The sequence below is a fragment of the Colletotrichum lupini genome, chromosome 1 (genome assembly GCF_023278565.1).
Source record: "Colletotrichum lupini chromosome 1, complete sequence".
NCBI classification, from domain to species: Eukaryota; Fungi; Ascomycota; class Sordariomycetes; order Glomerellales; family Glomerellaceae; genus Colletotrichum; species Colletotrichum lupini.
Genome location: NC_064672.1, coordinates 1,957,400 through 1,970,010, shown reverse-complemented (window position 1 = coordinate 1,970,010; position 12,611 = coordinate 1,957,400). Strand labels below are relative to the sequence as shown.

At 48.1% G+C, this 12,611-nt stretch overlaps 4 protein-coding genes and 1 non-coding gene across 5 annotated transcripts; 3 read left to right on the top strand and 2 right to left on the bottom strand.

The window, feature by feature from the left end:
• Nucleotides 1-2,251: 2,251 nt before the first annotated feature.
• On the bottom strand, nt 2,252-3,615 carry CLUP02_00536 (uncharacterized protein; the record flags this gene model as incomplete). Its single annotated transcript, XM_049279583.1, has 2 exons — nt 2,252-3,186; nt 3,531-3,615. 2 exons carry the CDS (start codon nt 3,613-3,615, stop codon nt 2,252-2,254), a joined length of 1,020 nt encoding a protein of 339 aa, XP_049135540.1.
• A 1,271-nt stretch (nt 3,616-4,886) lies between these two features.
• On the top strand, nt 4,887-5,498 carry CLUP02_00535 (uncharacterized protein; the record flags this gene model as incomplete). Its single annotated transcript, XM_049279582.1, has 2 exons — nt 4,887-5,368; nt 5,438-5,498. The coding sequence occupies 2 exons, from the start codon at nt 4,887-4,889 to the stop codon at nt 5,496-5,498; spliced, it is 543 nt and encodes a 180-aa protein (XP_049135539.1).
• Nucleotides 5,499-6,841: 1,343 nt separating this feature from the next.
• CLUP02_00534 (uncharacterized protein) lies at nt 6,842-7,195 on the top strand (the record flags this gene model as incomplete). The annotated part of the gene is made up of 1 exon (XM_049279581.1): nt 6,842-7,195. One exon carries the CDS (start codon nt 6,842-6,844, stop codon nt 7,193-7,195), a length of 354 nt encoding a protein of 117 aa, XP_049135538.1.
• A 306-nt stretch (nt 7,196-7,501) lies between these two features.
• On the bottom strand, nt 7,502-10,267 carry CLUP02_00533 (uncharacterized protein; the record flags this gene model as incomplete). Its single annotated transcript, XM_049279580.1, has 1 exon — nt 7,502-10,267. One exon carries the CDS (start codon nt 10,265-10,267, stop codon nt 7,502-7,504), a length of 2,766 nt encoding a protein of 921 aa, XP_049135537.1.
• A 2,158-nt stretch (nt 10,268-12,425) lies between these two features.
• Nucleotides 12,426-12,499, top strand: CLUP02_tRNA030. The gene has a single exon. It is a non-coding gene; the product is annotated as a tRNA-Val (tRNA).
• Nucleotides 12,500-12,611: the final 112 nt, after the last annotated feature.

Below are 12,611 nucleotides of genomic sequence, written 5' to 3'. Positions count from 1 at the left end.
ATAGATCGAAATAAGTAGAATTATTAATTATCGTATTTTTAGTACTATATTTTACCCTAATATATCCTTTTATAACGATAGATTTTTATTAGTAATTATAAGGAGGAAATTTAGGTCGTTTACCCTTTTTTTAAATTCGTTAAAGCGATTATACGCTCTATCGACCTATACTTAGTTTTATAATACGAATTCCTCCTCTATAATTATTACTATTAATATTTTATATAGCTCTCGTAATTATAATTACGCTAATAATACCCCTCGCTTATAAAAGAATCTATTAACTACTTTCGCAATTCCTAAGCTTATGCTTATAAATTATTCGTTTAGCTAGTAGCTAAGGTCGTTTATAATTTTATAAAATAGGGGTTACCCCTATAGCCCCTTTTTCTTATAAACCTTAGTTAAATAAATTAATACCGCGTTAATTTACTTACCGTTAGGCTAATCCGTAATTCTATATATCTACGTCCCTTAATAGTCCGGGTTAATATTTATTTACTTATAAAGGATTAGGATTCTATTTAGGATCGGGTTTCGTTCTTTCTTTTTTTACCCTAACTTACTAAGGGTTATACTCTAGCTTATACCCGTATTAATAGTTACTAATATATTTAATCTTAATAAGGATATATTTAATTTATGCGCTAGTCGTAGTAAATCCGTACTTTCGCTACGTAATAAATTTATTAGGGTTTAGGAAATTCCCGCTTTTTCTTACCGTCTCGCTACTACTCTCGTTTTTATTATTTTTAATAATTATTACTACCCTTTTAGATCGCTAGCTATCGTACTTACTAAGATCCTCCTTTTCGTTTAGTAAAAAAGGGTAGGTTTTAATAATTCTTTTTAATAATAATAATAATAAACGTTTATATTACTATAAAAAAATATAATAATTAGTCTTAGGATCTTTATTAATTATTAATTTCCACTATCCTATATATTTCTAGCTTTTTAAGCCTCGTGCTCTTTATAATCTCTAAATAGCTTCCTTAGTTAATTTTTTAAAATTAGTAATCTTATACCGAGAGCTAATATAAAAAAGAAGCCCTTTAGCGGCTTTTTAAAGGATTCTTTTCTTTTCCCCTTAGATCCTCGTCTTTTTAGCTTTTTCTTAGGCTAATAATAACTCTAACGGGAGGTCATAAGACTACTTTAAAATAGCCGCCTTTTTTTTAAATTAATTTTTAAAATCCGTAATACTCTTAGCTTAATATTATTAAAACCTCTAAATCCCCTCCTCCTTTATTAAACCGTCCTTTATATTATATTCCTAAGTAATACTTAGGGGGTAGTTAAGGGAGCTATAAAGAGGTCGTTTAAATTATAAACTTAAAGTCGTACTTATAAAATCCTCGTAATAATAAACTTTCTTATATATTATAAATCTCTTAGCTTAATAACTCCTATAGGGTTATTTTTATTACTAAATAAGAATATTTACGTTTAAAGATCCTTTTTTTTAATTATATAGTACTCTTTTATACTATACTTTTACTAATTTAACTAGTTAATTTCTAATTATAGGCCGGCTATAGAAAAGTCATTTAATAAAAAAGCTACTTAGGGTAATAATAAAAAGCTAGTTACTAAAGCAGTTCCGTTAATTAACATAGTTTAACGTAATAAACATCGACCTTTCGTAAGTAGTAAAGGGCTACGATTACTTAATTCTATATAGTATTTAAGAATTACCTCCTTTTTTATTTACTTTTATAAAATTAATTAGTACGAATCTCTTATCTCGTATAGTATTAAGAGGTCGTCTTTTTTATATAACGAGATACCTTACTAATCTATAATAATAAAATTTAATTATTAATTAATATTAGTATCCTTATTATAAGGTAGTTAGTTCGAACTGTAGTTAACGAAGAGATTAATTAAACTATATAAATATTTATATAGTAAGTATAAAAAGGAGGTTCTAACCGTAGGTTAGGCTGGCTACGATAATTATAAATAGGGCCCCTAATTAGCCCCTGCGCAGTTAGCTATATGCCGCGGTCGAATTGGACTTCCAATCCGACAGTCTTATTCCTCTTAACATAAGACGCCTATTATAAACACTGCACGCTATGCTCCGGGACCATCGTGGATTCGCGGGCTCGTGTCTTCGCTCTCCTGGCTTCTGCCCATATCACGCGTCCGTTTCACCGATGAATCGGAATCTAAGGCATCTGACCTCTTGCTCTCTCTCCCCTCTCAGTTCAAGCACGCACCGGACCACCTCGTATTTGTCAGTCTCTCATAACTGCAGTGCATCCTCCTGGTCTTTGTTCGTAACAAGAAAAGCGTGCCCATCTACGCAGCCCTTCTCGTAGGCTGACGCATCCACCAAAGCCTTGTACTTTCCGCCCCAAGTTGCGAGACGGCCACCGTGAACCTTTGTAGCTCGATAAACTGGCTCAATACCGAGAAGATTGTTTAGAACAGTAGGGTCCGCAAGGGTACCGTAGAAGAAGTACCAGACTGGGTACTGGTCCTGAGTCGGGAGTAGTCGTTGATCTGATTCGATCAGGGGCTCAGAGTTTGGGTGGTGATGGGGCAAGGTGGCCTTGGGTCCAAGGGTGGGATGCATCGATGTCGCGGACAGTTTCTTGTCCGCCTTTGCGTAGCGGATAAATGTGGGTTGAAAGGTTGATTCAATGTCGGAAAGGTGACTGAGGAGGATATTCTTGGTTGCTTCGTCAACCTTGCAAAAAGAGGCGGCAAAGCCGTCGTCGCCTGTGCCGCTGAAACTCAAGAGCAGCATGGAAGAAGCACCGCAGATCATTTGAACGTCCTCGGGGCTGGAGAAAGGACCCGCTAGCTTGAGAAGGTAGATGCTAGACTTCTTCTTTCTCCTCTTGGTCTGAGTACTTTGCTCGACGTGCGATGTCTGGGTTTGCGAAAGACTGCAAGAATACTCGTAAGACTCCTTGTCGTAGCCCTGAGAGTCCTTCTCTGCGCGAACCATGTCCCAGTGGAGTTCGGAGACATGGAATCGTGCAAAGTTGGATCGATGATCCTGGATCTTCTTTGCGGCACTCGAGTATATGTAGCCGAAGAAAGACTGCCACCTCTTGATGTCGTCGTAGTCCGTTTCAGTGTTGTCCTGTTGTGTCATAGCCATGGACTCAAGCTCGTGAAGAAGGTCCATGTTATCTGCTCGGTTAGTGCCGTTTCTCAAGACGGGTGACTCTGCTGATAAAGGAGTGTAGTGAGGCTTCAGATTAGCGGGACTGTAAGATGCTTGGTGAAAATTTGCAGCTCCGCATTTGTAAAAATTCGCGAGGATGGCTATTTGATGTATAGAAAATTTTTATCGAGTACTTCGGAGATACCTCTGTTATGTGGGTAGACAGAAAGGTTGATAATGGGCTGCGTAACTAACATGGCTTACACCATGTACCATGATGGGCAAACCAACACTAGTAGAACCAGTGCCCTCTCAACCCTAACCTCTGCCAAGTTTTTACATGTCATTACTAACTTTCTTGAAGAGAAATGACAAAGTCGGTTCGGATATCGTACATAGTACTTACTATTACTCAAGGTAGATATCGTAACTATCGGGACACCGGTAATGTCGACGTTTCTGATAAGGCTGTTCTTGTCTAGCATAGGCATCTGACTGCGATTCGATGATCATGCTTTCTATTCGGCGGCATGATTGCACAACGGTTGACATAAAACAATCCTTCATCGATGGCATCGGTCATCTTCCCGTCAATCAAGCTCATCACTGCCATGATAGTTTCCAGCAAATGGTCAAGCGCCGCTTTGTCCTGCCGACCACCAATTTCTATCTTGAACTTTACAACTGAACCCCCCTCTCGTTACCCAGTGCACTGTGCTTGTGGAATGAAATAAGCGCACCTTGGCATGGAGCAAGCTTGACACACAGTGCTGTGTGCTTCGACATAAAATCGGTGCCATGCTCGGTTCTGCGGAGGTGTCGAGCATTGTTGATCAATTATGGAATTAAGAGAGAAGACGCAGGACAACATGAATAAAGGCGCTCCTGTTCCGCTTTTCTGAAGTAAATCAGTGGCAGATTGTAACCATTTACGATCGATCCGGCACCGTTTCCCTGGAAATTATCAGCAAGCAGAGCAGCTGAACCCCCAGTTTCTCTCAATACGAGCATCCAGCCATAACAGTTCTAGAAAAGCAGAAATCATAGAAGGATGATCACTAGGAGTTGAAAACAAACCCCCCTTGGATCCCTCGTTTTGATTGATGTTAAATGCCTCTCACTACAAGCCCGTAGGTAACGCGCTATCGCTCTGAGTGGCAAAAGTTGGTTTGACGAGAGCAAATGCCAGTTAGGACGGTAACTCACCACCTCGTAACTCCAATTTCCTCTGGCGGGTGGCCCGAGGCTCACTTACACGAGGCCCGATTCGGCTGGGGAAGCAAGGAGGTCTGAGTGCCAAGAGAAAATCGCTCATACACAAAAGGCCAACACAGGCACGGTCGGATTCGGTGGTGATGGACAACCATTACGTTAAAATTACCTACAAGCTACTGCTTCCCCATGGGAAGCGGGCGCAAAAAGACCCAGATAATCTCAACGTTGTTCCAATCGTCCGCCAAGCCTACGGAATGCACTCGCATCCGAAGGACCTGATCTGGCAAGCCGAATATGAGTGCACGCAGCAACAGGAAGTTCTTAATCCCTCAACCGAAACATCACATGGCTTTCGAGTCGGTGAGATTGCTTCTGTGCAATGTTGACACGAAACACGGTGCAATCAGTAATACTCATGGATCGTTTGTAGGACTTAAAAACCGCAGGACAGCAGGATTTTTGTTTGTGTCTGCTTGGATTCTGCTCATCCTGATATCCTCCCGCCGTTCAACTTCCTCGTCAATATATTCCTCATGACATCATCCGTATGAGCCCGACAAGCATTCCAGATGCCGCTGTCACAGATGCCTCAACCACCTGGGTGCCCGAGAAGCAGCCAGGTGCTGTCGCAGCAGCACTCTGTGTCGCTTTCGCACTCCTAGTTGGCCTCGTACTCTACCTCTTCGGATGGAAGAAGATCAGGAAGTTGAGGCATGCTCCGCCGCCTCCGCCGCCTCCTTCTCTGCATCTTACAACAGCGGGCAATCACCGCAGTCGACATGATTCCCCTGATGCCTCGACTTTGAGCTCCTATAGCTTGCCCCGGCTACCGGGAAGAGCCCGTATGGCAAAGCTGACTCGGGGAAAGCTCGAGTCGTTGGCAAAGGTCGCTGAGGCCAAGACGTGTCCTGTTTGCCTGGATGACTTTGTCGCTGGAAGCGTTGTCGGCCAGTTGCCGTGCGGCCATGTCTTCTGTTCGGCCTGCATCGAGCTTTGGCTCCTCAAGCACTCTTACACATGTCCCTTGTGGTACGTCTCCCTACCTGACACAATACAGCATACGCGACTACTAACCTATTCTATTTGACTCTGGTTCAGCCGCTTCAATCTTGAAGCAGGCGAAGTGCACGCCAAACCACGAGAAAGGGGCGTGCAGTGATGGATCACGAGGCCACATCCAAGGGATGCTAATTCATCCAAGCATGCGACATATATCGGTAATATGGCAAATTACTCCTTCTGAAGCCTCGCAACTGCTGTGGCTGTATTTCATGCTGTAACTGTTGGACTCGGCATCTCATCATTCTCATATGATGCTACGAGGGGCGCCAGGTGCCGATAGGTACTGCATGAGAACGTTTCATGCGACAGTCCTAGAGGCATACTGTCATCGGAGTATCGTCAGTGTTTGCACCTTTACTCAAGTGGGGGATGGAGGTATAACAGTCGACGTAGCTGCAGTCTTTCCTGAAAACTTTCAATCTAAGCATGACTGCCTGACTTGGTCTGTCAACGTGCCAATCGTGAATGTGGCAGATTTTGAGCACCCAAAGCATGCTCCAAAAATACACAATCTTGAGCCACATGCTGACGCCCCCCAATGGCCAGCAATGAGACCTTCTGTCCTGAGCGGCGCAGCGCTCCAAGAATCACAAAACGCCCCATGATCACTCTACTTTTGTCAACAGCTTGAAGCCCCAAAGCAGTACCAATCATTTGAAATACGGAGCATCCGGTTTCAATGAAGTATTGGGATGTAGTTGTCTACAGAGTTTGTAGATGACAAAACTGTTAGTATGTACTTGGGAGCGAGAGTGTCTTGGTCTGTCATCGGCTGATTACCAAATGACCCTCGTGACCAAGCTTGCCCATGTGATGATAACTAAACCAGCTGCTTTTCGTTGTGCTACATTAGTCCAGAAGTGATCGATTTGTCACACGTGAAGCCCCCGAAACAGGACTTATCTTGATCGACATGCGCAATCCATGTCATATATGAGACTCTTTCCCGACGCTGTGCCACTTTCAAGGAGCTGCATCTAGGTACTGTGGCCCTTCACCTGTTGCTCATTATCCCTGGCATGTTTTATGTTTGGAAAATCGATCTCCAGGGGTTCCGGGTGATTGGTTCACCGGGCGACTTGTATTGAGGATTTAAGGATAAAATGCTGCCTTCTTTCTTTTCGACCCATTCCAGAACAGGTGACGGCAACATCCAATAGCCGCACGAAACAACCTGGATGAACATCACGACAGTTTGGGATTCAAAAATATACCTCAACTCCAGCTAGATCCACTCCCAACTCTTGCTCGGCCTGGCCTATCCTTCCAGCTATTTTTCGTCGACTTGAACGCCTCACCAACTAACAGTTGAGGGAGCCACATGTACGCTTAGATTCATCCCGATGTTGGCATCGTACATTACTTACTCTGACGGTTTCAAGGTTGAGTATCGAAACTGAAGTAGCCAGCCCACTCTTTCGCACGATGGACCACGAGAGCATGTCTGTGATCGTGCCATCACTAGATACCAGAGAAACAATGGACAGTGAGGCCACACTGGTTGCCGTCTCTGAGAGAGTACAGCCAGCCTCGAGAAATGAGTATTATCATCATCATCAATTTAGTTCCAACAGACACACCATTGGGCTGTTCAACTTTGCAAGAATTATGCTCAGGTTAACACTGCTCTGGGTGAATTTACTGCTTCTCCCCCTTTGCGGCTGGAACGCTGCAAACTCAACACTTTTTCTTGTCATACGAGGAGTCCCCCTGGGTCGACAAGTGGAAGCATTTCTTCGTTTATCTTATAATATGGTCAAAATGGAACTCAGTACCGCCGGACTAAACAGATGATATTGTTTTGGGTGGCAATTCTTGTACAAGTCCAATGGCGAAATGTTGGAACTCGGTCACAATGATTGAGACATTCACATTTAAGCGACCGGACACACTGGTCGCTAGACGGCACACGGCACCCTGATTACATGCAATATCTTGGGGTCAAGTTTGCCAGAACGAAAAAGAATATATACACGAAAAGTTGCGAATAGATACATGTAGTTCGTTGCTTGTAGTTACAGTGTTGGGCAACGTCTGAGTGCCCGAAGAATTATACTAAGAAGAATGTCCCGAGCGATGGGAATGAACGTCTCAAATACTTCACTGAAGGTATTCGCCGACAAGAGCCAAGTCGATAATGGCTGCCAGCCCATATAAGGCAGCATCGTTCGTAGAAATCCACGATGCCTCATCGATAGGCGCCAACACATCACTGCCGTTAAAGTGCACAGTACTCCAAGGAGCAGTTTGTTTCAACCCATCAGTGTTGAAGAACTCATTCCAAGCACGAGCCGCGAGAGTCGCGTTGTTCGTGCGGTGGGCAGCGTACGCAGTGAGACGAGAGTGACCCTGCTTGAGACTCGTGTTACCGAATCCCTTGCCGTACCGCGCCGTCTGCTCGGCGGCGCTGGCACTGTAGTAGTAGCTGTAGTCGTACCACGCCTGTTCGAAACCTGCAGGGACATCGTCGCCAGCATGCTCAATGAACTCGGCGACGACTTCCATGAGTCCGAAGACGGCAGACAGATGGGACACGGCGACGGTGCCGTTGTTGTTGGGGTCCGCGGGCGGGGGTCCGAGGGTGCCGTCGGCGAGGTTGTAGAGGCCAGAGCCTGTGACGAAGCCGTTCTTGAGCTTGGCGATGCTGGCGGCGGTGTTGGTGAGCTTCGTGCGAGCCTCTTCCCAGCGGGAGCCGCGGCGCTCCCACTCAAGAAGCCATGAGGCAGCAAGCGAGGACCAATCCGTGCCAAGACCAACGGCGACAGAGGAGTTGGGAGTCGGGACCCAGCCGTCAGTGCGGACCTTGCGGTTGGGGTCGAGGACGCCGTAGGTCTTATCCGTGTCGAGGATCTCCTCAATCAGCTCGCCGGTGCGCTCGTCGCCGCCCGTGACGAAGAAGAAGACCTTGCGGTACTGCGGCGTCGAGATACGTGCCTGCTTGGCGCTATCGCCCCAGTGCTGGACGCCGTGGCGGGTTCCAAGACCCTTGTACTTTCCGAGATGGTAGACATCGACTTCGCCGGTGTGGCGAACTTGGGCCTCGGCGAAGCGGAAGACGTCTTCGCGACCGGTACGGAGGAAGTAGTTCCAGAAGAAGAGGTCGGGGGAGAGCTCCGAGTTATCCCAGGCGTAGCCGCCGATATCATAGCGCCACTGGTGCCTGTCCGTGTCGTAGGCGTGGATGAAGTCGCCGTGGTCCCAGAAGCCGTACCACTTGCGCTGCTCGACCTGACCTTCGTAGAATTTGAAGAGAAAGTCGAGGTGCTTCTCGATGTCGGCGGCGAGGCCTGAGGGTGACTCGGCCGGAGGTGCCCAGTAGTTACCAATAGCCTTGGTTTCGGCGAGATATTCGGGTTCGCCGAAGAGGACGGGAGGGTTGTTGGTGTGGTCGGTCAAGTCGGCGAGGAGCGTACGGTTGGGGGTCTGGTCGAAGCCGTAGAGGAAGATTTCGTTGGTTCGGGCGACGCCGTAAGGGTTGTTGAAGCCGGGCTCGTAGTCTTCGTACGTGATTTCGAGAGCATCGAGCTGCTCTGCGTAGGTCTCCTGGCCGAGACCGTCGTGGTAGGGGCGGATATCCAGAGCGGGTGCCGAGGGACTGTAGATCCAGATTGTAATCTCGCCCTTATCCGTAGCAGCGTTGGTGATGTCGATGCCGGTCGGGTAACGCTTCCAGAAGTTGCGCAGGCCAATAGCGAGACCACCTTTGGTGGCACCGCCGAGGTACGCCAGACCGCCCGAGCGAGTGCCGCCGGGGATGTTGACCCAACTCTGACCAGCCTTGGTGCGCTTCTTCAACGTGAAGCCATCAGGAGAGAGCTGGGTCAAGCTGAAGTCGCTCCAAGTAGGGATCCACTTGAGTCTGGTTGTGACTCTCTGGTCCCATGTAGCAGGATCGGCGAGCTCCACGCCCTCGAATTGATCGTTGCGGATGTCGACGCCGGGGTCTCTGCGGAGACCGGTGATGCCCTGCACGGCTTCACTCAGGAGACCTCCGTCGATGCCGGAGATTCTGACGTGACGGTTGTACTGTTCCTCGCCCTCGAGGGGAACCTCGAAGCGGATGCCAAGTCCAGAGATGAAGTCTTCCTCGGCGTTGCCGTCGTAGATGACAGTGTGTACGATGCGAACGGCCTCGGAGTTGTGGTAGAGGTAAAAGCGGAGGATGAAGGGAAGCCAGTCTTCGTGGCTACCGTCGCCGGAGTGCTTGCCACGGACGGTGACGAGAGCACGAGCAGTGTTGTCCTTGCTGACAGTGACCTCTTCGATGTTGCTCTCGAAGTTGAAGTAGTTTATGGCAGATTGGCCCTTCAACTCCGCCTGGTCCTCCACGCCGGACTGAGAGTGCAGCACCAGCTTTCCGTTCTGGCCGATAGTCTTGCCAGATGCAGTCTTAATCTCGCCAACGACGACATTACCCGATTTGGGGAACGTGATGGCAAGCTTGCCAGTATCGACACTAACGGCATCAGATGAGTCGGTGACGGTCAGGCCGCTAGACTGCTGCCGTCTGGCACGAGAGAAGCGCGTCGTCGAGTTGGACGACGAAGATGCGCTGACTGTGTACTCGTCCAGGATCGTGTCGGATTCGGGAATCGCGTGGCCGGTCCATTTGATGGAGCCGTCAGACCAGTATGCCGTCACCCAGGTCTGCAGCAAACCGCCGCCTGAGAGGGAGAACTCGGTCGAGTTGGGGAAGTACTTGCTGCGGGCCCAGGGCAGGCCGAATGTCGTACCGGCGGTGTAAGAGGGAGTGCTGCCGAGCCATTTGACGGTGGCGCTATCGCTGGTGCTGTTGTCGAAGCGTTGCGCGCTGGCCGGGCCCATGAGGCCGGCGAGGGCAACGAGACCAAGAGCGAGCCGAGACATTCTTGGAAGAACAAAGAGTGAGGAACTTAAGACGTCTGACCGTGCACCTTTACAACAGCTACGAAAAGAAAGGCGGCGACGGTGATGCTCTAATAAGAGCCCAAGACATCTTCGGTGCAACGGAAAGCGAAAGCAATTCTCATCAAGTCGACCGCGCGATCCGCCGAGTCTTGGCTCGCAGCACAGCCTGTGGATGGCATCATCCGACGCGATGATCCTGAGTCGTGGGAGTGGACGGATGAATGCCTTCAGGCTTGGCCCGACGCGATCTCAGCGCGCATGATGCCATCCGTTCGCTCCATCTTTCTCGGGGAGTCGCCCGCAATCGAGGGGGATGCTACGCTGCTGGTGGCCGCTAGATCTGCAGGTTAGATGAGGCCAAGGGAGTCCCCTCTTTCTCTTGACTTGGGTCGCGGAGCGTCGTACCTGCAAGAGAATAAAAGAGCCATATGAAGCTCTGTGCCGATCTAGCTTCAAAGAGCTGCAAAATGGAAGGGGAAGCTCTCAACCTCGGTGCAATTGCACCGATGGCGGAGGAAAGGAACCGGGGAAAGGGTCCAACTTTGAGGTGTCCAGGGGCACTTTGTCACCTCCCAGACGGGGCAATTGGGCCGGGATGCAGGTCCCGCACATGTTCCACCGAGAGACCGAAGAATTTCAAGACTTTTGCCCAAGGATTTCCAACTGCGATCCAATGGGGAAGAGCCGAGAAGGATGCGGGGTAAACGGCTTCTGGTGCTTGATGGTGAAAGAGGTTGAAGAAGCGAGATTAGACTTTGGGATATGCATATTCGTAAGGTGATGAATGCAGGGGGAGCTCGTTGTGGGAGGAAGCTAAGGTTATTAAGCCTTATTGCAACCTCGAGCACGCAATATTGTCATCTCATGTCGAATGGAGTAATTGGGGCCGCTGTCAACGTTTTCTAGAGCATATTCCCCTTCGCAATCGCAGCAACGAACGACTAACCAAGCCGCAGCAAGATTCGCGACCTGACGGTTACAGGGACATGGACGCAGGAACGTACCAGACTGCCGGAAAGAGACATGGGGCCGGAATGCCACCGAAATCGTCATGAATTGCGCGGAGGCTGCACGAAGTTTCGTGATGTAGGCTTGTATCTAGCTCGTTAGATCCATCTCTTGAGACCACTTCTTATCAAAGACGAAATGTTCAATTTCGAAGAGGTGATCAGGTTCTGCAGCTGTGAAAGAAGTTCATCACCTCATCTCCATCACATGCCTCCTCCACGGCCTCTGCTACATCGGTCGCAGCACAGGCGGTTTAAGTCAAATCACGACATGTAGAACCATGTTGTCGATATCTGAAGACAGCTTCAAGATCAATGATAGCTGTTCCATTGTCATTAATTCATGTTCACCGAAGCCCGGCCACCAAGACTCGCTGCATGTAGCCAACTAACCATGCACTGCCATCACGATCGGTTTGACCCGCCCGCCCATGCCGCGCCTTCGGCTTTCGGGATGACACCTTAATCTTTGCAGGGTAAGGCAAGGATACGATGATAAGAAATCGCGTCTTTATACCCTAGACCCATGGACAGTGATTTAAATACGGCGGACCGCTCGGAGCTGGCCTAGTCACATAGGAGCGAGGCGAATCGCGGCTGATTTTCGAGGTTTACATGCGCCTTGAAGTTGTACATCAAATCTATCAAGACGATTATAACCTACCACATGTTTTGCTTGCGGTGAAGAAAGGTAGATCTAGCCGGGATATTGGACCGAGAAACGAGGTCTTCGAGGCACATGTGCAAGAAGCTATTCTTGAGCCCAGGTGAGAACTACGAGACCTATTCGATGGTCGATTATCAAAAGTTCTCCAATCTCCCGCATTCTTCATATACATTGCGTTCTCCCCTGAATAGACTCTGGTCCGTTGTCCACGACGTTGTATACCCAGGACAAAAGTCAACGGGTGGTATTGGGTACCAAAATGAATAGGCATAGCCCAAGTCATAGCTACGTTAGTTCCGCAAACGACATGTCGACAAGTATAGAGACCTTAGGCCTAAAAGTGATTTACAGCAAAGTCAGAGATTTGAAAAGCGCGTTATCGAGGGAGAAACTTGGTTCCTCACTGGCTTCCAGCTTGCTACCTTCAAGAGGAGTTTTGGCACTGTAGACTGTCAACAACTTCGGTTTCGTGGTGTAGTTGGTTATCACGTCAGTCTAACACACTGAAGGTCTCCGGTTCAAGTCCGGGCGAAATCATTTCCTTTTGCTGTTCGACGCAATTCATTTCACGATGCCAATTCTATTATTTTTGATGTTTTTGGAGCAATTCCAGATGTCGTTGAGCAAATTCCTTTGAAAGTTCAGCCAC